Here is a 25,790-nt window from a genome sequence, read left to right as displayed (position 1 = left end):
GACTTTGCCCTGCTTCCCCTTTGCAGCTGACCCAGCACACAGATGGGTCGGATCTTCTGGCTATTACCCTCCCCAGTGTTCTAATGAAGGAAGATTGTAAATGGCAAGTTCCCTATCTGTTGAGATTTGCAGAGTGGGAGTAAGTTTGGCCTTAGCAGCCTGGGCTGGCGCAGAAGCAAGTGCTTCAACCTTGCACACTGTGTTCTTGCTTATCTTCCCTTTTATTTCCATCCTCTCCCTGCCTCCATGTATTTTTCTAACCAAACGCTGACCAGCTGGGCTTTGCTTTGAAAAAGGTGCATTCACAACCCACACTGAGCTTTTGCTTGTCAGCACAGATACCGTGTTTACTCTTCTGATCCATCTGCAGAGACGGAGACCGCTGTGTCCTGGGGCTGGGCAGAGCTGTCCGGGTGACACAGAGGGCAGACACAGCCCCTCCGTACGGAGCAGGAGGGTGGCATCCCAGGCTGACTGTCTCATGACCGGAAAGTCACCGAGCATCGGGAGAGCAGAGGAGTGCAGTGAGGACAGCAAGGAGCCTGAGGGCTGGCTCAGGCTGCTATAGCCTGGGGCCTTTGGTGCAGCACAGGAATAATTTTTAGCTACCGCCATGCTTAAGATTGTCTTGTCCCTCCCCACGTGTGTAGATCCGAGACAAACGCACAGCCCCTCTCTGGTTGCTTGCTGCATTTACGCCTTGGGGTAGGATGGGGTCTGACAGTTTAGTTATTCCCCTCTTATTAACAGGTGAGGCTGGAAGCTGGAGGGGGACGGGTTCTGAGCTGGTGTGTAGCTCACAGGAGTTAAGCAGGTCCCACGGGGGAAAAGAAAGATTATACACTTGACCCTTGGCTGCTTTGACTGGGTAAACTGGCTCTAGCCTGCCCTGGGTCACAGGAGGGGCGTTGAAATGGCAGTTCCTGGAAACTGCCCACGCTGCCCATAGTAGCTCCTGGGCTTTGCCAAGCTCAGCCACCTCTCCTTGCCCTGGGAGAATTGTGCCAGCAAGCATCTGAGTGCTGTAGGAGCTATTCTAGGAGCTCTTCAAGCCCACTGCTGTAATGGTGCTGCGTTCAGCTAGCAAAGGAAGAGAGCTGATCAGAGATGAGGCTGAACTCATACTGATGGGGAGTGCTGGCAAAAATGAGAGATTGTGGTGCTAGCACCAGCTTTTACTCCTCAGTGACAGCGGCACTGTTTTCTCAGGAGCCATGGTCCCATGGGTGTGAAACATCTTTGTAGGACGGTTTCACATGAAGCTCTCAGAGCATCAACATTTCCAGGAGAAAGCTTCTCACTTTCCCAGCAATGCAATTTTCTGCAGAAGGCTCATTTTCACAGGGTGGGTGATGCTGGTATCATAAAACGTTGGTTGAAAATATATTTTGCTCTGCGCAGATTGAAAAAGAAAAACCAAACAAACCAAGCGAGTGAATCACAACCACCTCCTCTTGCAAGAGCGTGACACAAAAACAACAGGCATGGGCAAACTAATAAAAGTTGTGGCTGCTGAACTGAAATGCTTAGGGCTGGGAAAGACTGCCAGATGCAAATTGCTGACCCACTGCCCAGCTCTGTGCCAGCCCTCGGGCTGATTCAGGGTCAGAATTGCAGAAAATTGGCCCAGGGAGGTATCCTGTAGTTGATGTAGTCAGGCTCGGTGCCTTAAAGCAGGACAAACTAAATCTAAGCCTGAGTACTTGAGTACAAACTAAATCTAAGTACTGACTACAAGATGCTTTTTAAAGAAGCTTGTATCCGGAAAAAGGGCTGGAAGGTGAGTTAGAAGGAAGAAATTGCTTGTTTTGCAGCCAGCTCTCTCCTGTTGAGCTACATCCTATGGTGTGTGGCTATTTCTGGTTGTTCCAAGAATAGGACTTGTTCCTCCTGTTGGGCACTCTTTTCTTTTCAATCCCAGCTCCAGCCAGTGTAGTAGACTGTGTCTAACTGTCTGGTGTGACAGAGAAGTGCTGTAAGAGTGCCACAGGAGCTGGATGTGGAAGCATCTCCTACCATCTCTACTAATTTCAGAGCACTTTAAGTCTGGAGCAACAGGCTTTGTATAATAAACCTAATGTTGCCCTTAATGATAGCTCTAGTGCTGAAACTATTCAGTCCCCAGTTTGAGCCCTGTTGACTGGTGTCAGCATCCTCCTGCAGTGATGACTCCACATCTAATTACCCATCTAATTAAGTTATTCTCCTTCATCAGGCATGTGTGTACTGGGAGGGAGAGAGCAGTACAAGTTTAAGGAGCTGTAGGAGTTTCCTTGGGGAACGCAGGGACAGTCCCAGGCAGATACCTGCCCTTGCTCTGCTCACAACAACCGTGGCCATGGGTTTGCTCGTATCTTGGATAATGCGAGTTTTGGAAAGTCTTATCTGAGCGTCTGATTTCAAACGACTGACTGTAATGCGGTGGTTTGGCTTTCCAAGTCTGAGTAATGCGGTGCTGCAGCCAAAGATGGACGAGAGAAGAATGGATATTGTGTGTTCCTGCTGCTGGTGGGGGTCAAGCGGGCAGAATGGGGATGCTAGGAAGGTCTGCGTGGCTTTCCCTGGCACAAACCAAGAAGGCTGTGGGGCTGAGACCTAGCTGATATTCATTACAGGGGTGGCAAGCCTACAGCAGCTGGTAGGAGGGCTGCAAAAAGCATGACGGGGCCCTTCCCAATCTAGTGAGGATATCCCTTTGCTGCATGCATTATCTCATCTTTTTCTATAGGGAACTTAAACTTCATCCTCGCTGCAGAGCCAGAGATCTTTCTTCCCACCTTTAAACCTCTGCAGGTTCCGTGGGGGGACTGCACAGGTCCCCTTACCCTGTGTCTACCTCCTGGCTAGCCTCCCCTGGGCTGGGAGGAAAGGGCATGTGCTCGAGACGGTTTCTCAGCTGCCCTGCCCTAACCAGCAGCAAGGAGGTAGGAGATGGCTGCCAATTAAGCTAAAAGGTAAAGCGGCTGTTTTGCTGGTGGATGCTCATAGAGGTGCTCGGGGCAATTTTTATCCTGGAAAGCTTTTTATGATAAATCAGTCTCTGGAAACTGATCTTCCTAGTGGGAGGGGCAGCCGTGCTCTCCAGATAGCAGCTCTCCTGCTAAAACCATCCTTTGTTGTTCTGTCATTGTTCCAGTGACCGTATAAGAAAATACCATAATCACAGGCCGAAGTTCCCCAGCTTCCAGCAGGAACACGGCACAGCTCAGGACTGTCATTACAGAGAACGGCTTTTGGAAAGTAACAAAACCTGGCTCTAAATTTAGCACCTGCAATCCGTAGGGTGCAGCAAGCAGCTTGGCTTCGGGGCTGGTAGGGAAAAATGTACCTGTTAGATGACAAGCTGCACCCGTGAAATCAAAGGCTCTGGACTCATCTTGCAGTGGCACAGGCTTCAGTGCTGCATAATTTTGGGGGGGTGAGCATGCAGAGGGGGCCAGGGGATATTGGTAATGCGTTAGCGTGCGTAGAAAACATTGCCATGCCTGTCATGTAGTCATTTTGTCTTTAAAAAGGAGAAATCTCTCTTTCCTGGAGCATGAAGCACTCTGGTTTGAGCCTTCAGAGGGTAAGCAGGGCCTTACAGTGCTGCCCATGTTCACGAAGCTCTGCCTGATGGCAGAGGCTTTGAATTCAAGACTTGTTCCTTCCTGGCTGCAGGTTAGGGGTCTCTTTTGTTGCTTGCTGAGTGGGTATTTGGGACCGCTGCCGGCTCTGGCTCTGGCTTGGAGGCCCCTTGCAAAGGAGATATAGGCTGCATAGCTCTCAGAAGAGCTTTTGAGCAGGCATGCCCATGCCCAGCAGCTGGGTTACCAAACCAAGAGGTTTTTTTCTCTTTCTTCCTGCCCTAGCTCACCCCTGTGCTGAATACTGCTGCCTGCTGCCAAGACGCTCCAGAGCTTACCAGAAATAGAGTGGAAATCATTAATGCGCCAGAATATTTGCCTTCTGTAGTGTAACTCTAAAAAAGCATATTTGTCTAGTTAGAGTGTACTCTGTGAGCTTGAGCCTTTCTGCTGCACTAGTGCAGCCCTCCTGGGCATTTGGATTGCGCACAGGCTGAGAGCTTTTGTAGGATATATCCCCGATAACGTGGGCTGGGTTGTTTCCTCCACTCTGGAGCATTTTGCTATTGATGGCAGGGATCTCTTGAGGGCAGCAGAAAGCAGACGCACGAGCCCCCCATGATTGTAGGGTCTTTAGGAGCAGCTGGGGAAGAAGCCAAAGAAAAGGCAAGCAGCTTCGTATAGTGGCAGCCAGGAACGTAGCTTGGACAAGGGTGAAAAAGTCCCATTGCGAAGAGGATGAAGATGTTACCGACAGGTCCATGGCTTTCCTCCTTCCTTTGGAGGGGTGCTTAGAGGGAGTCGGAAGCAGTTGGGGAGGGGTGTAAGAAGATAGTGTGAGGTTTCTTGGCTTGTCTCCAAACTGTCTTCAGGGAGAGACAGGATGAGAAATACCAAACTGATTAAACCCGTTGCTCTGACTTGCTGCGAGTTTAAAATAAGAGAGAGGAGTGAAATGTGGAAGGCAGTCAGGTCTGGGTTTGAGTAATGTGGGCTTCCCAGCTGCACGTCTCCCCTCTGTGCTTTCACACCTCTTCTGGGTTTCCCACAAGTGCATGGATGCCTGTGCAACGGTTTAGGGCTACACATCCCCCCCGATGCTCTCCAGCCTCCGCAGGTTGCCCGTGCTGCCCAGTGCTGGGCTAACTGGTTCTCCACATGAAGGACAATGGTCACAAATGGAAAATGAAAAGGAGAGCAGCATGCAGCCCAAGCCCTCACTCTCAGCTGTGCTGCTTTCGGGAACCAAACCACAGTATTTCCTACAGGATGGAGGGCACGGGAAAATTACAGTCAGGGCTTTTACCTGCCCTGGACTGATGAAAGCACTTTGCCTTTCCTGGGAAACCATTTTACTTTATCCTTTCTGGGCACACACATGCTCTTGGGATGCATCTGTGGGAGTGTCTGGCTAAAGCAAAGGCAGCTGCTCTGACCTCAGTGTTGCTGCCCTACCTGGCCAGTGCCCTTCCTGCCCTACTGGGAGAGGCTGCATTGGTTATGGAATACGTAGGAGATGACTGATGCCTGTGCCAGGCCTTGTTTTGATCCATTTTCTGGACCCTGCCCTTTGTAGAGCTGCTGGTCACAGCCGGTGACTGCTCTTGGACTTTGGCAGTTAGCGCTAGAAATGAGTGTACCTGTGTTTCGTCAGTGGTTTTTCTGCTTGCGCTGTGTGCTCGGGGCAAGAAGAGGAGAGATTTAAGCAGCGTGGCTGCTGTGTAAGGCTCTCTTGGGGGGCACGGGCACGAGGCGAGGGTCCCGCCATGGCAGGGAGCTGTGTGGCCCCTAGGAGAGCACAGAGAGCTTTAAGGAGCAGGAAATGCATGCCTGCGTCTGGTCCCGCTTCAGCAAGAGACATTTTTAGCACTCTTTGTGGTTGCTTGGTTTCCGCTGCTGCTCCCCCAGTGCCTTTTGGCCTGTGGCAGACTGATACTACAGAGGAGTTTTGGGGGGTGCCTGCAAGCATCCTGAAAAGAAGGCAGGGGAGAGGGGAGACTGGGAAGGGAAGGCAGGCAGCACAAACCCCTTCTGAGACGTGCCAGCCACCGGACTGATGGGCACCAGCTCATAGCCATGCTCCCAGTCTGCCACGTTGTGCCAAGCTGAATAGGTAGGGCACAGGGAGGGAGTGAAAGGGTGGCAAGGATGATATTTGGCCCTGGGAGGGCTCTGGAGGGAGCTCTTAGGGCCCCAGGATAGAAATCTATAGGGAATGGGGTAGTATTGGTTCTGTTCTTTTTATTTTGCTTTCTTTGAGAAATGACTCATGCTGGAGCATAGCTTGAACTGAAACGGTGCGGGGCTGCCCCCCACACCGAGTGATGTTCCCTGAGGGATGATCCTTCAGCCTATGCCTCTGCTTCCCCGGCGCTGAGTGGTGGCTGTAAGGATCCCGGCTCCCAGGGCTGCAGCTAAATCCCTCAGCAGTGTGCTGGTGGCATAAGCCAGGGAGAGGAGGGAATGACGGGCCAGGCTTTTTTGTGAGTGATGAGAAGGAAGTGGTTTCCCACATTGTATTGCCTTTTCACCCCTTTCTCAGAAACCCCTCCTGCAAAAGCTTATCATTTTCCATGAGGCGTGTTGGCTGGTGGTGGTGTTGGGGACCTTGTGTTTTACAGCCCTTCAATTACTCTGTGGCAGGTCAGAGCAAACCCTTCCTAGATGTCCCTCCTGGGTCATGACAAATTGTTCCTATAACCCCTGCCCCTCCCTGCCCTGTTTCTGCAGGATCTGCCAGGTCCCAGAAGCCTGTCAGACTGCTCAAGGTGTCCATCCCCTGGGAGGGGATGGCTGGCGGGTGAGCGGGGCTCTGGGAGCACTTCCCTGGGCCGACTGTGGTTTCCTTGTGTCATATTGCTCCCTTCGGGCAAAATCATGGGGGAAAGAAAACCTAGCTGCTTGGTGAGCACAGCAGCTCCCCGTAGGCATACTTCTTCCTTCCAGAATGTCTCAACTTGGGAATTTATAGATAATCTAAAAAAAAAAAAAAAATCCCACAGCTTGGCTTCTTGCCGGCATCTGTGGCAGAGCTGGGGAGACAGACGGCGCATGGCGCTTGGATGGGAGCAGTGTGGTTCGGTCCAGTCCTTCTCCCAGGGATAGAGGGGACCCATGGCAGCCCTGTGGGGTGTCTCCAGCCCTCTATGATGGGTGCTTTGACTCCCCATGCTCCTCTTGGAGGGGACTGTCTGCTGGTGGGGCTCCTGGGACTGATATCTGGCCAAGCAGGTAGGAAATGCAGGGATCATCCTCCCGGTCTCGCCTGGGGGAGTAGTGAAACTGAAACTGAACTGCAGAGTGGTGTCAGAGCTGGGACTGAGAGTCCTCACACCAAAGTGGGTGACTAAGGCAGTGGTCCCAAATCACATTCCCAGCCCTTAAAGGAAAGCAGTCAATCTGCCCATGTTGGGCTGCTTGTCATGCATCCTGCATGTGCTGGGGAAGTGGGAGTGGAAGTGGGATCAATGTCATCGAGTCAAGACGGCTCTCATATTCCCAAAAGCAGGGTGGTGTGCAGGAGACCGGAGCACACAGTCAGCCCTGACTCACAGCTGGGCCTGCATTGCTGGGGGATGAGGGCTTTTGGCACAGGTGTAGGGGACAAGACCCAGGGGACCCACCTGCATTGCTGGTCTGTGGGTCAGCACCGAGAAGGCAGCTTTTCCTTCTGCCATCGGAGCCAATTGCAGTCGGGTTGCGGCAGCAACGTGCCACTATCAAGGTCATAGTCTATTCAAGAGAAGGAAGAAATAAAACCTGGGAAATGACAAATTGTTTGGAGAGTGAGCGAACCAGGAAAGGATCCAACCAGTGCCGCGATTCAGGCAGGAGTGTGCTCACTGTCAGACCTACAGGCAGCAGAGCAGGTGGCAGTGTCATCAGCGTCATGCCGGGGGGGGGATAGGATGCGTGACGGTGACGACTGACAGTGTTATAACGTGTTATAGTGAGAAGAGTTCCTGGGGCTGCTGGGTGGGTTGCCTGGGCATCGGGGAGCGTGGCGGTGCTAGAGACTTGGCTGTGTTTGCCGTGGTGGCGAGTTTCAGCGCTGCACAAGTTTAAATCCCGTTTTGCCGTTTAGCAAGTGACCCAGCCCTGTGTCCCCATCATATGGCAGCAGCAGGACTTTGGGAGAACACAGGCAGCTTAGCTAAAGGAACTTCCCCCGCTCAGGGCAGCACAGACGCCGTGGTGTGGAGCGGGTAGTGCTGGGGAGCAGATGAACCCCATACCCTGCCTGGTTTCCCCTCTTCATATTCTAAAGGGGGTCCCACTTAACAAGCATCTTATAAGCAGCAGATAAAGGATCTGCCTCTCGTCTGCATCAGTGCTGCTCCCAAGAAGCAGCAGGTTCTTATCTCATCCTTCCCTTTTAATTTTTCCTGAGCTTTATTTCAGTTCCTTGTTTTAAAAGTGCTGGCGCCAGAGCAGATTCACCTCCATTTTAGGGAGACGTAGTCCTCCCCCAGCATCAGTGAATTGTAGACACACAAAGACTCACCCGCTACCGGTGCTGGGAGCTGTGCAAGCCAGTGACTAAGCTGAGTGTCTGGGATGCCGGAGCCAGCTGCCAGACCGGGGAATGGTGGAGTGTGGAGGGGAGAAGGACAGCCGTAGCTGAGTCAGCCCTCCAGCCAGGATGAGAGCTGGGTTGTTGAGTTTGCCTGCAACGAGGCTGCACGCCCATGCTGCTTCTCTAGTTGTACATCTGTTCTGGAGGTGAGGAACACGCTCCCCCCCTGCACAAAGCTCTGGGATGCTCTGGGAGCCCAACCTTGCTGTGGTGCTGGGGAGGGCCAGGCTCTGCCCAGGTTCTTGGTGCCTTTTTGAAGGGGCTCCTGGACCCAAAGGGAGCCAGAGAACCCTTCAGTGTGTCATTAAATCTGGATTTGCCCAAGCCATGTCTAGGGAGGCAGGCCCATTTCACCCTATAAGGTGGGAAGCAGGATTGCTCTGTTATCTGTGTTGCTCTGTGTGTTTAGGATGGGTCCCCTTGCCTTCATCTCATCCAGAGTGTGTCCCTCTTCATTTCCCTCCTCCTTTGTTACCTTATGCTGCAGGCATCCTTCCAAAATGCACCGGGCTCCCTCCTTCTCCCCATTTAATATTATTCTTCTTCTTCAATCTGGTCTAGTACTGTCCATCTCGCCTGCAAAGCACAAAGCCGCTCTTTCTCCCATTCATTCCTCTGGACTGGGGTTAGCATTTCAATTGACAATTGTGCCATTGATTTGCGCCCTGACGGTGGGGTTTGCAGTAAATGCCAGGCAAAGGGACTCAGCGGGGTTAGCGAGGCACTGGAAATGAGCCCTGTGTCTTCTGAAGCTCCGGACTCAATTTTGGAGGGAGGGTGGTGGCAGGGTCATGCCTTCCTCCTTCCAGGGGGGCAAGCCTTTCTTTGCAGTGTCAAAAGCAGCCTTGGGCTTGCTAGGAGAGGCATGTCCCCTTCTTTGGGGCCATAGTGTGGGCCATTAGATGCCCTCTGCCTTGTCATCTCCAGTTCTTGATGCCATTTATACCCCAGTCTGGGGGTGCAGGGTTGCTCCCCGTGATCCTGCCAGGTGAGAAGCAGAGGCGAAGGGGATCAAACCATTTGCCTAAGCCGAGCTGTTTAAGGCAGAGCAGGGGCTGAAGGCTAGCTTTGCAGGTCAGCTGGAGGGCTGATGCAGAGGCAGAGGGACCCCAGCACCCGCTCGTGGAAACACCTTTAAAAGGCTCCCGTCCAGTTCAAGTTAAATCAGTGCTGGAGCCGCAAACACGCTTCTGGGCCCTGGCTAGCAGAGCTGTTTACTCTCAGCTTAGTGATTCAGTGCAGTCCCTGGGGAGCAGTAGGATAAATAATACGTTGGCGCCAACCAAATTATTGTTTTGGGCTTGTTTCTGGCTGTTTGGAGAGAAGTGTGTCCTTGCAGGTTGGCACAGTTCTCAGAGCTGAGCTTAAGAAGGAAGCAGTGTTGTGAAAATAAAACTCAAAATGAAACCAAAGGTAATGGGATCACATGGAGCTGAAGTGTGCAAAAGAGTGAGGTGGGGAAGTGTATATTTTCCCAGATTAGCAGCAAGTTTAGGGGCTGGGCTGGAGGTTTGAAAACGAGAGCAAAGTTTGCTAAGTCCGATCAGACCTGCTTGTGGCGTGTCGGTGATGGGTTGTGCTGGCAGTGGTAGTTGGATGGGGGAGAAGGGCTTTAGGGGCTCCCGTGTGGGGGGGCTGTTGCCTGCCTGCTCTGCAGGTTGGGCCAAGAGGGGGATTTTGAGCACTGCTGGGAAGGGGGCTGGTGAAAAGGTGATTAGTCCTCTCCTCCCCAGCAAGCATAGCCTGAATCTGTGGCTGGTGGGGTGCCCAGGCTAGCTGGTGTGCCCGGCTGGCTTCCCGCTTGTAGGGCTACTTAGGCAAATGAGTTGCATAGTCACTCGGAAGAGACTCGATGCCAGCTTCTCCAACAGGCAAAGTACGTGCTCAGGGAGGGGACGGGGAGCGGGCAGGGACTGTTATCCAGCTGGGCTTTCCTGGCTGTGGGGTCCTGTCTGCTGAATCCCCCTCTGCTGCCAGGCAGCCCCATGGCCTCTGTCCCGCAGTACAGGAGAAGGGCAGCCCAGAGGTGCTGCGTTAGCAAGAAGCTGCGGGCTGGAGGGCACAGATGGTTTCTGTACTGTGGCACACCTTCGCCCTCTCTCTTTGTGGCTGAGGTGCCCTTGTGAAATGGTGGCCCGTGGGTCTGGCGGGGTTTCCCGTCACAAGGTGGTGGCTGGCAACATCCCCTGTTAGCCAAGCCGGGGATGGGAAACCCTTGCTGGCTGGGTGCAGTTTAACCCCACAGGGATTAGAGACCACGAGGAGGTACGACCAGCGCTGTGGAGAGGAAAGCCGTAAATCAAGCAGGCATTCAGCAGCCCCAGTGACCTCTAACAAGTATTTTTTACTTTTGGCTGTGCAGAGCGTTGGCAGGACCCCTGCGTGGCTTGCTTCGGGCAGAGGGGAAGTGCTGGACTGTGCAAAGATTGTCCTTTGCCCGTCCTGCCAAGTGCCCCTATAAATAGAGAGGGACACGTGCCACTGATTAATTGCCTGTCTGTGCAGGCAGCCAGCTCCCGAGGCAGACGCAGCCTTTGTCTGTCTGCTGGGAGCAGCAGCACTTGCCAGGAGAGGGGCCCCCTCTTCTCTGGAAAAGGGAAAAGAGGGAGAGATGAAAACGGAGTGCCCTGTCTCGCTAAGCAGAGGTCAGTCCTGATCGGAGACTTTTCCCCCTCGGAGGAGCAATCCCTCTCACGTCATTGCTGCAGATGACGGTGGGGGACAGGGTAGCCTACGGCAGTGCACATGTGCCACGTGCATTGCACCCTGCTGCGGAGCTGGGCCCCGGCATGGCTGCTCAAAGCTGCCCAGATGTGGCCGGACCATCCCGGAGAGGGATGCAGGACCAGCGGGCCCCACTGAGGGACAGCAAAAGCCCCAAGGGATAAGGTTCACAACTGCGCTGCCCTGCAGGGCCAGCCTCCTGCACTGCAGCTGGCAAGACAGAGGCGAAGGGAGGATGTTTTTAGGACAGAGGAGCTGGAAAAGCCAGAAGGTGAGAGAGAGGAGGACGGGCAGTTCTTCCTCCCGGCTGGACCTGGAAAGCTTCCCGTCTGCAGCAACCGGTTGTGACACAGGTCCTAGGTCTTGCAGTTCACTTCTTGTTCACGTCTGGGGCGTGCAGCCCATGAGTTGTGGTTTTGTTTGCACCCTTCCCCTGTCGCATGTGGGCTCTGACCCGGGGGCTCCAAACCTTGTCCATCCCTCCTGGCCTTTGCAGGGAGGATGCTGACAATGCAGCTGGAGACCGGTGAGGAGAGGTGTGATGCTGGGCTGTGGCTGGGAGGAGATGATCTACCCCATGGGCACGGGGAGGTTGACCCACAGCTGCAAGGCAGCACAGCAGCTCCTGTCCCGTTCAACCAGATAAGAACTCACAGCTCCAATTAAGCTTGTGCAAGGTCCCAAAGCAGGGCACAAAAAGCTGCAGGCATGTCAAATGCAAGAGGGTATGGGAGCTAAATCTATGAGGCAGTTGCCTGGAGTGGTTGTCAGAGGAGGGCCAGAGAGGGGAGGGAGCTCTTCATCTCAAAGCTGGGAGGCAGGAGGCACTCGGCCATTAGAGCAGGTGGGATGGCAGCGCTCACTTGCCTGCTGCAGAGCCAGTTCTAAGTCACTTTGAGCTTCTGCTCTCCTACAAGAGCTCCTGCAGCAAAGTTTCCCTTCCTCCTCCACCACCACCAGCCCTGCAGGGGCCAGGCGGGGCCATGCCATTGTGCAGCTCCCCTGTCCCCTGGGGCCAAGGGGACAATAGCTCTGCTCTGAGCCTGGGAGCTGCGTTTCCCTGGCTGCCTGGCGCTGGGCCAGCCATCCCAGAGGGCCCTTAGCCCCGAGTCCTTGTTTTTCTCATCACTGGCACGTAGAACATTGAAAGGGAGTTGATCAGCCTGAGCTGGCTGCGGGTACTCTCTGCAGTCTGCTTCAGTTCCCCTGACGAGTGTCTCCTCTGTGCTGTTTCTAGGTGCAAAAGAGTATGTATTTCCCAGGAGTGAGAAGTACCCAGTCTTCTATCATAATCAGAACAGCTCAGCCATCTATGTTGGCGGAGAAGGAAAGCTTTATTACTATGATTTTGCAACCTATGAGAACCACACGGTAAGGATGCTCTGCTAACAAGTTTACCTTTAGAGCCCTAAAAGAAAGTGTCCAGCATTCGTCTCTCAGCCCAAACGCTAGATACCTTGCTCAGTGTCTTTGCCAGCAGCAAAGTCAGGCCTAGAATGGTCTGGACTCTGCCCAGCCTGCCTCATCCATCTGGGAAGCCGCAATGTTAGTATGATGAATGGCTGCAGCAAGGGGGAAGTCTATAGTAGCTGTGGGTGGGTTCTTCCCAGGCTGTGATCCTCCTAAGGTCTTTGCTGCCCCAGAGGGAGGATTTTTCCAGTGAGGGACCCTTTCTTTAGTGTGAGAAGGGTTGCTCAGAGTCATGTCACTGGGGAGAAGCTAAGCTCCCATCTCTTTCTGTTGTTGGAGCCCAGGCTGCTTTTCCTCAAAAGCAGGAGGTTCTGGATCAGCTGGGCACTGAGTAAATACAGCAGGAAAACCCTCCAGTTGGCTTTCTCATGATCCCTTCTTGTCCTTCTCAGATAAGCCAGTTGCTGAAGTTTGGGCTCAGATACGTCCCTTCTTGGTCCCAGGAACAGCGGGGTTCAAGTGTCCCAGCCCTCAGACACCATCACCCGCTGTTGAACACCCATTCCCTGCAATGACAGATCCTTTCCCAAAATCCTTTGGAGAGCAGCCCAGGCTGGCTGCCAGTCATGCCTGCTGCTTTGGCCCTGCATCCCCACTTCTCCCCATCACCCTGAGGTCCTGAGAGATCCAGCCCAGCCTCCCCAAGGGTTTTCAAATGCTGAGGCAGGGAAAAGGGCTGCGTTGCAGTGTTCAATGACCTTCTTGCCAATGTGCTTGCTTTGCTTCTTGTGAAGAGAGTGACTAGCATGTAGTGCATGGGGCCGAGCCCAAGTCAGCTGGCTTTTAAAGTGAAGGAATTAAAGCATATCTCTTTCTTTTTTATCCTAGGAGGACTTCCCAGTGAAAAATGAAGGACAGTGCATGATGCCTGGGAGTTTGGTAGGTCCTACCTGTGATGGAATAGCATGTGGAACAGCTGGATGAGTGAGGGTTGGAGGACTTGGGTTGAAGGACTGCTGGGGAAGGAACTGTGTATGCTCCTCACATGCTGTCTTTGGGTGAAGACCTCCAGTACCTGTGGAGCAGGAGATCAGATGAGATGATACTAGTTTCCTTCTCTGGTTTTAAGACCCATGAAAAAACTAGGAAGCCATACAGCAGTGTGCTTGGTAGTGCTGTGGGCTTGGAGCTGTGGGGCTGTGCTCTGCCGTTTGCAGCTGCTCATGCTCCTCTTCTTTCTCTTGCAGGAGGACAATAAAAATTACCTCACGTTAGTGGAGAAGTATGGAGACGGGATGTTAGTGTGTGGGACTGGTGCCTGCGCTCCCACCTGTTGGAACTTGGTATGCTGTGGCCACCTGTGATGGGACCAGAGCAAAGCACTTGCTGTTTTGTTTTGTGCTGTCTCCATCTGTAAAACAGTGCCCTGATCCCCACTCCTTCTCAGAGTGCTCTGAAATGCCCAAATGCCAACTCCCTCAAGGAGCTTATGGTGACAGCATGGGACAGCCCGCATGAGCAGAGGTCTGCACACGCCTCGTCTGTGCTCACTTGTCATAGTCCCTCTCCGCTCACCTCCTGCCTGCAGCAGGAGCTCTGCCTGGCCTATTTGACGATGGGCTGCATCCTTCCCTCGTTTGGGCTGTGTCAGCCAAGCAGAGCTGCTTTCCTCCTGCCCCAGGGGTAGATGTGGGCACCTGGCTCTCCTGCTTTCCCTGAACTGATCACACTTAGGGACCATTTCTGTCCTTACCCAGACGCAGAGAAAGGAGCGCACTTCATGGGATGGGAGAGGTATTGCTCCTTTCACCCCTGACTCGAATACCCTCGTTGTCGTTGATGGTAAGTCTGGCTGCTCGCATATTTTCAGTCATAGTGCTGTGCAGGAAGGCTGGGCTCTCTAACAAAAAGGGGCACCCTGAGGCTGCTCCAAGGGCTTTGTCCCTCTATTCTAGTTGGCAACTGGCCTTAGCACTTCTTGCTTTTGCCTCATCGAAATCCACATCCTTCTAGGGCAGCGCATGGCATAAAGTTTATTCCTATCCAGGGTATGAGGGTTGAGTCTCTGTGCGGAAGGGTAGAGTGCAATGGAGACAGTGGGGCAGGAGAGTCCTGCAGTAACTCCACTGCTCTGGGCCTGGCAGAGGGACAGAGGAGGATCCTTCCCAGAGGCAGAGCAAGAATCTGTCCCTGCCACTCTTTAAGGAAAAGGACTGGAGGAGTCCTGCCAGGCCTGCTCCATCCTAGGTAGTGAGGACTGGGTTTCTTGACCTGTATCCACCATCTCGGTGAGTCCATGTGCCCAGAGAGTTCTTGGTTCTCTGTTTTCTTCTCACAAATGCTTCTGGTCCCTCCGGAAACAGCCTGCTGCAAATGAACCTTCCTGTCCCATAGGTCATGACATCTACTCCACCATCAAGAAGAGCCAGCAGAACGGCAAGATACCCCGTTTTCGTCGAGTGAGAGGGGGTGGAGAGCTCTACACAAGCGACACAGTGATGCAGAGTAAGTATGGGGGAGATTCTGAAAGCGTGGGACCTGCCACTTTGTCTCACCAGGCAGATAAGTTGGACTCTTTATCAGTCCACAACTGTGGGCCATATGTACACAGCACAGCTTGGAGGGGTAGATCCTCTCTGCCCAGCTGGGGTGTAGCCCCAGAGCTTCTTGTTTGGGTTTGGTCACCCCTAGAGCTGTGGAGAGGGCTGATCTGGTCCCCACCTGCAATGCCGGTGAGGAGGGACCCAGCGGCTCCCTCCAGCTCTCTTGCTGCCAGCTGGGGGAATTTCAGCTCTTTGCTTCTGGGACAAAACAACTCACAAGTGAGCTCCTCTTGCTCAGGGTGAGATGAGGAAATGGAGAGAAATGGGTGGTAAGTTCCCTGTCAGATGCTGGAAGAAAACATGGTTGTGTGAAGGTGTCCATCAGCTGCCATGCAGTGGTGGAAACAGGAAGAACAACTTCCACTCCGGGCAGTGACTCTTTCCAAATCCCCAGCCAGGGTGAGGTCTTGAGGCATGAAGATGTTGGGCAGTGCATGGGACAGGGTGGACAATAGAGAGAAAGGACCCTCCTCAATTTCCATGAGCTTATTACATTGCCTTCCCCCAAGCCTCCCCAGTGACACTAGGGAATGGGAGATTATTGAACCCCTGGCCAAAGACAAAATCAAAGCAAAATGACACCAGGGCAGAACAGGACTTGTTCATGCAGGGCAGTGGAGGGGGGGCAACCAAGGCACCGGCAAGAAAACCTGATAGACCCAGAGCCACACTTACACAGAACTCCCTGCCATGGGGACACCAACTAACGATGCTCAGAAGGACTCTGCCGCTGCTGGGGATGCCCTTTGTGGCAGTGGTGTATTAATAGGAAGAGCATCATTGGGTTTTCCACAGCAAACACAAACAAGAGTGCAGCTTGTTCCCACCGAGGAAGCCTTCCTGTATGATGATAGCTCCCCTGCAAAAGAAGGAAGAATGGGTTTCCTTCGCTGCTAAACAGCTGAGGCTTCACTGGGCTCTGGGGACTTGGCCTTCAAGGGAGCGGGTGCGTGGAGTTGCGCAGGAGGGAGAGGAAGGCAAACCCACTGGGAAGGTGGCACATGAAAAGTGGTTGTTAGTGTGTTAGTATGACGCACCAGTCAGGTATAGACGATGGGCTCAGACCTGTCCTTTGCCTGGAGCACAGATGGTGTTTGCATTTCCTCCTCTTGTCTGAGGGTGAGCGGTTAGCTGCAGGGCATGCTGGTTTGGTCCCAACTGGTGGCTTTTCAGATGAAATGTGTGTTCAGGCCAAGGTTTTCTGATGGCTTGCTTCCCTTTTCAGACCCTCAGTTTGTCAAAGCCACCACATTAAGGCACGAAGAGCCTCACCAAGACAAGATTTACTACTTCTTTCGCGAAGACAATCCGGATAAGAGTCCTGAGGCCCCTAGAAACATCTCCCGAGTGGCCCAGCTGTGTAAGGTACCATGGGAATAGTGTATGGTGGGGAGGCAAGAGTGTTACAGGGGTGGCAAATGGACATGGCAGCTCACCTAGTGTTATTGGCCCCTCTGGCTCAATTCTCTCCTCTGCCACAGAGTTCTTGTGTGGTACGGCCATGTCCTTTGGCCTTCCCATCCTCTGGCTCCCATCTTGCCTGTAGGGGGGAGAAAGCCCTGTTCTGTCTCTCTCGTATGTTGGAGAGGTACATGATTGTTGCAGTGACCGGCAACAAATATACCTCTGGAGCATCCCCCAGTTATCCATCCAAGATGGTGGACGGGAGGCACTTTGTATTCTTCTCTGCCAAACTCTGACTCCCTGCTTTCCCTCTCCCCCAGGAAGATAAAGGGGGAACCAGTTCGCTCTCTGCTTCCAAGTGGACCACTTTCCTGAAGGCCAGCTTGATTTGTGTTGACCCAGTCACCAAGGGCAACTTCAACTGGTTGCAAGATGTCTTCTTTGTCCCTGCAAGTAACTGGCGACACTCCAAAGTCTACGGGCTCTTCACAAACACCTGGTGAGAGTCTTTGCAAAACGGGCAGATGGGCTGTTTGGGCCAAAGCCTTTCTGTCAGTCCTTTAGTGTCTCTGGCAGGCACTTGGGTGGCAAACACGGTCCAGCTGTAGGGGTGATGGCCAATGTCTCCCTGACCCTCTCTTTGTCTTATCGCCCACAGGGGAAGCTCTGCTGTTTGCGTCTATTCCTTTGGGGACATTGACAACGTGTTTCGGACGTCCAGACTCAAAGGCTATAATGGTCCCAACCCAGAGATCAAGCCTGGGCAGGTGAGTGAGTGACAAAAGATGCCCACATGAAGTGGAGAGGCCTCCTGAGGCCAGGAGAGCTGGTCCCTGCTCCGCCACTGCAGTTGTCAGAGTAGCTGGGGCAGGTGAGGGGATGGTCCCACCGCTGAGCAGCCAGGTGAGCACTGGGGCAGCGAGGAAGGTTGTAGGCACTGCGGGAAGGATCTGAGGTTTGTTGCTGGAAACAAAAGGAGGCTGGATAAGGTCCAACACCTTCATAGAAAGCAAGGGGAGATGGGCTCTGCATGCCTCGGCAAACAGGTTTGTGAGCTCTTGCGTGTGAAGCTGGAGGACAGTGTCTTGCCTTGCGTTTGCTAACCCTGGGGGTTCACCGAGCCAACCTGCAGCCTGGCCTGTGGTTGCAGGCGCACCACTGACCTGGCACCAAACAGCAGGGTGGGGGGAGGCTCCCCTAAGCCTCAGGGGTGGGAGGGTGTGTGTGACAGGGCATAAGGCTCCTAAACCGTGACTTCTGCAGGGGAGATCGCTGGTGGGGCCTGGCACGAGCGCAATCACAGCAGCCCCAGGGCTTGTGTTTACTCCCAGGGCAGGCTTGTGCACCGTGCCTGGGCATCCCCCTCTGGGCTGAGGTATCCACGCTGTGCCCTGCCTTGCTCTCCTGCCCTCGAGCCTCATCCTCAGGGACCTGTCTGACTCTGTCAGTGGCTTTTGTCCCCTCTTGCTGCAGTGCGTTTCCTCTGGACAACACACCCCGAGCGAGACCTTCAAGATAGCTGACAGCCACCCGGAGGTGGAGGACCGGGTGGAGCCCCTCTCCCCCACCAAGAGCCCCTTATTCCACAACAAGCACCGCTACCAGAAGATTGGGGTGCACGAGGTCTCTGCGGGTGATGGACGCCGCTACAATGTGCTTTATCTGGCGACAGGTACTGGGAACCATTCTGTCTGGAGTTCCCTGGAGTTTGCTTTCCCCTGGAGGGTAGGGAACCCAAGGGAAGCAGACGAGACCCCCAGTGCAGAGCGAAGCAAGGGGCTATGTTCCCAGTTTGGCATATGTTTGTCAAGCAGAAAAGAGCTGCCAAGTCCCAGTACAGCTAAATACATCCAATTTGGCTGCATAGGCAAAGACAGGCTGAAAGCAGAATCCCAGCACGTGGGATTTACCCAGTTGGGCTGCTTCAGCCTGTGGTAGGTCTCAGGCCAAGTGTTTTAGGGCAAGGAAGGGGTAGCACAGCTCTCCCCAGGTGGAGCTTTACACTGTCAAGCAGAAATCCTTTGCAAAGGGACCCTCTCCGTCATCTCCTGTCCCTGCTTGCTCTAGTGCAGCAGCGCAGACTTCCTGTGAGGCCAGCACCTCCAGCTGGAGACACAGCCAGCTGATCACAGCTGCTGGTGGTCCTGGGGCAGCCGGAGATGCTGCGGAGCTGGGCCAAGGCAATTCAGCTGCAAGTGAAATGGGATGGAGAGCAAAAGATTGGCAAGCTTGGTCACGCAGCTGCCTGGGTTCCCATGCAGTGCAGCTACCCGCTGCCCAGAAGGTGCAAAGGTTCCTAACCCAGTGCTTCCCTCTCTTGCCTGCCTGCCTCCCCGGGCTTGCTCCCTGCAGCTGTGCTCATCCCTTTTTCTGCACTGTGCTGGGATTTGTTCACTGGCACTTGTGGAGGGACTTTCTGGGGTTTTTGTTTCCTAATCTGTGATTAAAAAAATGCAGACAGCTCTCAGTAGGTGGCCTGTGTTGGATTTGGGCCCACGCATGCTCAGGTTGTTCTTATCTTGCCGAAAGCCTTAGCTTAAATGCAGCTAACGCCTTGCAGACTCCCGCCAGGGAGCTTACTCCAAGATGCAGGGCTTGGCAGGGCAGCTGCCCACACTCACTGGGGTGGGTGGAGGCAAGGGCCAGCACCTGGGGGGTCGTAATCCCTGCCTGACCCGGGGTCACGTCTTTCATCTCCACCTGGTTGATGGTGGAGAAGGGAGTGACTATTTGGGAAGGGGAAACCATGCAAGAAGTAAAAGAGGGTAAAAAGGATGAGGATTCCTGAGCCCTGTTCCCTCAGGATCTGCCTTTCTACCCCTCCACCAAACTGACTCATTTTCTTAAATCACCAGTTTGGAGTCTTTTAACTGGGGAGGGGAGTCAGTTTAATTAGAAAAACAGAAAGGCAAACCCAAGTTTCAGCCTCAGGCGAGCAGTGAGATGAGGCTTATGCAAGAACAGGCCAGTGATCAAAGCAGAGTGGAGCTCAAGAGCAGTTGGTTTTTCTTGCTGAGGCTGTTCCAGCGCAGCTGATCAAAGCAGGCACAGCTAGGTCCGGAAGGGTGATGGGAAGTGGGTTCCTCATGGCTCTTGGCTGGGAGGATGACAAGGCTGTGCTGTAGGAAACGCTACTCTCTGGGGGACGATTTCCTAGCAGAGCAAGCAGCCTCCTTCTGAGAAAGGTCCTGTCTTCTGTGGGTGGCTGGTTTCAGGAATCCAGTCCAGCCTGGCTCTGCAGAGTGGGTATTGTGTGCCACAGCGAGGGCTGGAGGCAGAGCTGGTTCTCTGCCTGGCTTCCCCACCTCTGCCGGCAGCCCCTCTGCCTTGCCTTTCTGCTCTCAGCACGCTTCATCAGGGCTCTCCCCTCTTTCTTTCTAGACAGGGGATCCATCCACAAGATCGTGGAGCTGCCGGACGGGGTGCAGAACATCATGGAGCTCCAGGTCTTCCCAAAGAAGGACCCGATCCAGTCCATGATCTTGGACCACAAGAGGGTGGGTCTCTTCCTGCTCCGTAGAAAGGAAAGCAGTGGGTCAGGCTGTAGCTTTAAAAGCAGGCAGCAGGGAAGGCAGAGACAGATGGTTTAGTGACAGCCCCTGGATCTGGAAGTAGCCTCTGGGTGGGTTTGTGGGGGGTCCCACAGCGTGCTTTGCTAAATCCTAACAGCTGAGCTGATGTCCCCAGTCCTGGGTAACTCTCTGTGTGGTCAGTGGGCAACGGAGCTTTTTGGACACCTCCTCTCCTCTAGAGGCAAGGGAAGAACGAGGCTGTTTGCTCCCTGGGCCAAATCCCAGCACAGTGTTCTCCTCCCCCTGCAGTTTCCCTCTCGTTGTCCAGCCTTGCTGGCAGATGAGCTGTCAGACAGCGCTAGTGCTCTGTCCCAGAGTTGACAACACCGCTGTCACTGGTGGAGCAAACTTATTTATACACAGGGCTGGTGGGGGAAGGATGACTGCTTTCCCTCCCATGATAGGGACATATGGCTGCATTGCCTGGAGACCTACCAGCCCTGCTGGTGAAATCCACCCCAGTATCACAGTGAAGCTGCAGGAGAAGTGCTAGACGCTTGTAAGGTGGCACTGGGACACAGTGCTGAGATGATCAGCCCCTCTGCTTCCCTCCTGCAGGCAATGCTGTACATCGGCTCAACAGATAAAGTCGTGGAGATACCCATGGACATGTGCAGGGTGTATCGCAACAACTGTGACAGCTGCTTGCTGGCGAGGGACCCGTACTGCGGGTGGTTCAATGGGAGTTGTCAGTCAGTTTATCTAAACCGGTATGTGGTGCAGACAGCTTGCTGTTTCTCCGTCACCTTCAGCTGGCTTCTTTCATGTGAGAAATACCCAGACCCTCAGTATTCCCCTTCCTGGCCAGGGCCACACATGGTTTTGAGGCCATCTTCCCATCACAGAGAGAGATGAGCTCATCCTGTCCAGGCAGTAACAGCACGGACGTCTGTGCTGTCCCCAAAAACTGCACCTCTGCAGGGATCCGTCCCTCCTGCAGCACTCCTGCTCTGGAGGGGGAGAGGTCAGTGGGTTTTGAGCACCCAGCCCCTCTTTTGCTGTTAGAAATGTGTGTAGCTCTGCTGGTTGTGATGCTGTTTAAAGCAGTTGATAGTGGTGAGTTGCTGGGTCTTGTATTTGTTACCCACCAACCTCCTAAGTGGGGGTGTGGGGTGTGTTTTTCCCTACCCAGCTAATAACAGGTGTTTAAACTTTCTTCCTTATCTGATCCACTGCATCTTTTATGGGCGTTTCCTTTCCTGGCCCTGAAATGCTGCTTCCATGATGTTAATGCTTTGTTAATGCTTATTCCCATCTGCTAGGGAGGTGCGTCAGAACCTGAACCTGGAGCCATGGCAAGGAAAGTGCCAAAACGGGGATATTAAGGAAGGTATGTAAAAGTTTTGAGCTGTAGGCCATGTATCCAGGGGGTGTTTGAGGCAGGGTTACTGATTCTCAGGTCTTTGTTTGGGGCAGGGTTACTGATTCTCAGGTCTTTCTATGGGTTGTGCAAGATGTTCCAATTCATTGCTGGGGAGCTGGGAACGACTGTGCTGAAACCAAGACACCAAGCAAGTCTCAGCTTGGACTTAATTGCTAGATAATGTGTTTCTTAGCTGGGTGAGAGGGTTTAAACTCTGTGTTTGCTGATGTCCTGGGAGAAGAGTCCCATGGACTTCACCAGGTGTGGGTCAGGCCCTGCCATTGTTGTTAAATGGCTGTGTAACATGTCCCCATCAACCCAACTGTTCTTCCTTCTAGACTTGTGGGGGAATCTGTGGTTGCTGGATGTGCCTATTTCACCCCCCGCTTCTTAATCTCTTCCAGTAGATGACTTTCAGAACATCACAGTCGTCCCTTTCTCCCGCTACTACCTCAACTGTCCCATCGAATCCCACTATGCCACCTACAACTGGTACCACAACAACAGCCTCATCAAGACCTGCAACACCACCCACCCCCAGCAGGACTGCTTCCACTTCATCCAGAATGTGAGCCACATTCACTACGGCCGCTACGTCTGCATCTCGGAGGAGGATGGCTTCAGGCAGGCTCTGGTGAAGGAGCACTTGGTCAACCAGCTCAGGTTCATGTCCCAGAAGGGCCAGGCCACCATGACGTTTGGCTCTTGGCTGCAGCTGCTGCTCATGGTGGTGTTGGTGGAGCTCTTCCACTGAACATGACAGAGCTGTGTTCCCACCATCCTGGCTGCTGCCGTTCTTCCTGCACTTGCTGTCTGCTCCTGAGGCGAGATTCCTATTCTCTTAGTCACTCCTTGGACATTAATATTTGACTGTCCCAAGAGGGGTCCTGGGCAGCAACCCCTCCATCTTTGGCCTTGGTGGAGGAGTCATGGTGAGGAATATGCGACTGCAGGGCCAGATGGAGCAGGGTTTGGGGACAGGGAGGGAAGGGGTGGGGGACGTTCGCTGTACCCAGCAGCGTGAAGGGAGCGGTGTCAGCCTCTCCGCGAGCCCGCGCTGTTATGTTGACCTGAGCCTACCCTGGGTGCGGACGTTCAGGGGACTTCTGCCGACGTGCATGCACTGATCCTCAGGGCACAATGACTCCTCTCTTTGGGAACGTGCATGTGATGAAGAGGAGGAGCCAGCCCTTGGCCTTTCGAACTGGTTGATCTGTGCTTCGCTCCGAGCGGGGACTTGATGCCTCCGAGTTTCTAGGGGCTAATGTCTGTTTGGGTTGGCAAGCAGCTGGAACGCTCCCAGTGTCACATCTGAGTTGCCTCCTGGTCTGGAGAATTGGGCTCTGGAAGGGTTTTAGGGTTTGGTTTCTTTTTTTGTTTTGCAGCTGGCTTTGACATGAGAGGGAGATCGGGAACTAGCACTGGAAACCTGCAAAGCAAAGACAGGCACAAAGTTAGCATTTTGCATGGAAAAGCCTTGGAAGGTGACTAGATTTGGGGTGTGGGGAAGGACAGCCTGAAGGGGACAGGAAGGGAAGATGGAAGCAGAGCCCAAACCAAACCCGGGAGGCCCTGGGAAGAAGTTTTAAACGCACAAATCCTCTGCAGGCAGCTAAGGGCATTTATCTGTGGGCAGCAGGCAGCCGCCTGCTCCCAGCACCTCTCCTCCAGGAGAGGGACCGGGCTTCCTCAGGGAAAGAGGCAGCAGGCTGCTGATCTCAGGGTGATGCCGACGGGCTCAGCGGGGGCTGTGGCTCTCCTCACCGCCCGGAGCAGATCTGCCCCTCTCCCTCACAGTGAGGGGACAGGGGAGGACCGGGGTTTGCTTCCCTTGGGCTTTGAGGTCTCTGAGCAAGACTAAACTGTGAAAAACGGGATGCTGTCCCTGCACCTGTGGGCAAGGGGCGATCCCACACCTTGTCCAAACCTTTCCCAGCCCTCTCGACGGCTGAAACGCCCCAGCCTCGGGCCGTGTAACCGAGGGGGCATCGTATCTCATGCTTCCAGTAACCTGTCGCAGCAGCACAGCTCCTGCTTTGTGCCTGCTCAGAGACACTCAGGAGTGCCCGAGGGGTCTTTTTGGCAAGGGGGCTTCTCATGACCGCAGACTACGGACAACGGGCCAGAGCTTCCTACTGCACTACATTTCCAAGATACCCCCCTCCCCCGAATCTAGGATAGAGCTTCTTACATCCCTTCTCAAAGCACTTTAACTTTGTGAACTAACAAATACCTATTTATTATCAACTGATGATTACTGTACTTGTATAATTTTATAATATTGTAGAAAGCGAGTTCAAATTAGAGAAGAGGAAGAGCAAACACCGCAACAGCTACCAAAAAAACCTTTCAGAGCTGTGACCAAAGTGAGAATGTGATCGTTGAAATAAAGAATGGAAAAGAGTAGGCGAGTGCCGTGTTTCTCGCCAGGAGCTGAGGGGTGCTGCTGTGACGGTGGCCGGGGTCTCCCCTGTCCATCTTCCCTCATGACCAAGGGGTCCCTGCACCCTCTTCCATGTCTCACCTGCCTCTCCTCTCCAGCAGCAGCCCCAGCCCAATGCCAGGCCACCCCTTGTGCCTGGGGCTTGCTGTTCCCGCTTCAGGCTGGCACCATCGGGAGTGAGAAGCTGGGCAAATTCCCCCTGGAAAAAACAAGGGGGGAGTTAGCAGCACCCGGCTCATCGCCGCCCACCATTTGCGGAAAAAGAGGGATATAAATAGCGGCGGCGGGTCCTCATGGGCACGGAGCCGTCCCAGCACCTTCTGCCTGCGACTCTGCCGGGAGCTGGGGCAGGCATCATGATGCTCCCGCGCATCCTTGGCTTTGACGTCGGGAATGGCTTTTAGGAATGAATGCACGGGCTGCCTGGCTGACAGCCTGTGAAATGGAGTGGCACGGAACTCGTGGCTCTCTTTTTTTGCTGGTTTTGGGGAAAAATGAGCTGATGGTTGGCAGCCGGCAGGGGGGAAAAGGCCGGGCTCAGGATGGAGGGAAGCAGGCAATAGGAGGAATTCAAGCTTTTAAAACGTGCCAACAAAAGCAGGAGATAACAATACCCCCACCTCTCTTTCAAACCCTCCATCAAAGCACTTTGGCACAAAGGCAGAACCGGTTGCCGAGCCTAGCAGACCTGTTGCAGTGCTCAGCCCCCTTTTGCAGGGCTTTCAGAGGGTTGCGGCTTCATCAAAACCCGTGCCCAGCTGCCTTTCCGTGTGCTATTCTTAGTGCTTGCTGCTGGGCCGGTTCCTGCAGGTAGCGTCAGAAAATATTCAGGTATTGGCAGTTGGGTTGGAGCCCTCCCCCAAGCTACAGTTTGCAGTGATGCACCGACGAGCTCCTTTTGCAAAGTTATCGGAGGTGATGGGGTACCAGCCAGGGGGACGGAGATGTCGGTGACGGGCACCTCTGTCCCCTGGGACATGTGCTAGAGGTCTGGGCCCAGGACTTGCAGGAGGGTTTTGCAGGTCCCTGATCTGCAAGGTTTTGGGGGGGGAGGGCGGGGGACGCCGGGCTTGGCAGCTGAAAGCGAAAGCCTCCCTTGCCTTATTTCTTTCTTAGCACTGGGTTTGGCAGAAAACTTCCTGCCGGTGCTGGCAGCATATGCGGCAGCGGCATCTTGGTATAAAGGAGAAATGAGCCCAAAAGGCAGGCGGGTTTCAGCGGAGCTAAAACAAGAAGTGTGATTTCTGGCAGGCCCCCCTCCGTGGTGGGAGGAGGTGGGGAGCTTGCCCCAGACGGGAAGGGAGAGAAACCCAGTACCCAGGCGTTATCCCCCCGGTACTGTACACAGACGCCGAGACGTTTGCATTTCCAGTTCTATTGCTGCCGAGCATTGGATTACCAAAGCTCTAAAACCCCTTGCTAAAACCCCAGACAAGTGTTTCGTGGTGCCCTGGGAAGAGGCGAGCAGGAGGGCTGGGAGCAGTGCCCGAAAGGAATGCTGAAAATCCCCCCGGGAGCAGGTCGGAAGCGGTGGGCTGGGGCTGTGCGGGCTGCAGGACTGCGATAACACCATTTTGGCTGCCCGGGCTCTGTTTTCTTGCCCAAGAAGCAGGCTGAGAGCACGGGGCCGAGTGGCACAGGGACAGCCCTGGGTAACACAGAGACCCTATGGACCTGCAAAGGGGCTGCAGCAGCATCTCCTTCCCCATCCCAGCCTTTGCAAGTGGGTCCCTGTCCCGGCTCCCTGAGGACAGCTGGGTCAAAAGATGGAGCCTTTTGCTAAGTTTCCTGAGAAAAGCAGCAAAGGCGGAACATTTCAGGCTGTGTTTTATTCTGGGCTGCATTTCCCCTGGCCACTGGCTGCTTCCTATAAATACAATAAGCCGAAAGTTGTGGGCAAACACATGTACCAGGGTTTATTGAGGGCTTCGGGGCTGCTGGAGGGAAAAACCATGTGTGGGGAGGGGAAAGCCAAGGCGTCACCGTCGTCATCCCGTCTATGGCCACATTGTTTGAGCAAGTTATTTTAGGAGCCTTGTTTCGATGAGAGCAGGCACGCACAGGAAGGTCAGGTACTGCAGCAATTTCTCCAGGCTTCTTCCAGCACAGGCTGGAGGGGCACGGCCACA

The 25,790-nt window shown here is 54.0% G+C and overlaps 1 protein-coding gene across 4 annotated transcripts in view; it reads left to right on the top strand.

Annotated features, from left to right (window-relative positions):
- SEMA7A (semaphorin 7A (JohnMiltonHagen blood group)) overlaps positions 1 to 23,624 on the top strand; it is a 38,040-nt gene extending 14,416 nt beyond the window's left edge. For 3 of the 4 annotated variants that reach the window (XM_069797822.1, XM_069797820.1, XM_009920722.2), the window contains 13 exons: positions 12,104 to 12,237; positions 13,165 to 13,215; positions 13,524 to 13,619; positions 14,034 to 14,118; positions 14,671 to 14,781; positions 16,105 to 16,244; positions 16,604 to 16,782; positions 16,942 to 17,050; positions 17,757 to 17,955; positions 19,665 to 19,780; positions 20,414 to 20,565; positions 21,118 to 21,185; positions 21,623 to 23,624. In XM_069797822.1, the coding sequence (XP_069653923.1) occupies positions 12,104 to 12,237; positions 13,165 to 13,215; positions 13,524 to 13,619; positions 14,034 to 14,118; positions 14,671 to 14,781; positions 16,105 to 16,244; positions 16,604 to 16,782; positions 16,942 to 17,050; positions 17,757 to 17,955; positions 19,665 to 19,780; positions 20,414 to 20,565; positions 21,118 to 21,185; positions 21,623 to 21,972 (1,790 nt within the window). In that variant the 3' untranslated portion in view covers positions 21,973 to 23,624. The remainder of the gene's footprint in view (positions 1 to 12,103; positions 12,238 to 13,164; positions 13,216 to 13,523; positions 13,620 to 14,033; positions 14,119 to 14,670; positions 14,782 to 16,104; positions 16,245 to 16,603; positions 16,783 to 16,941; positions 17,051 to 17,756; positions 17,956 to 19,664; positions 19,781 to 20,413; positions 20,566 to 21,117; positions 21,186 to 21,622) is intronic. The other variant, XM_009920723.2, reaches the window with a different exon arrangement.
- Positions 23,625 to 25,790: the final 2,166 nt, after the last annotated feature.

Source organism: Haliaeetus albicilla, chromosome 12 (genome assembly GCF_947461875.1).
Source record: "Haliaeetus albicilla chromosome 12, bHalAlb1.1, whole genome shotgun sequence".
Classification (NCBI taxonomy): Eukaryota; Metazoa; Chordata; class Aves; order Accipitriformes; family Accipitridae; genus Haliaeetus; species Haliaeetus albicilla.
This window is presented reverse-complemented; position numbering and strand designations above follow the sequence as displayed.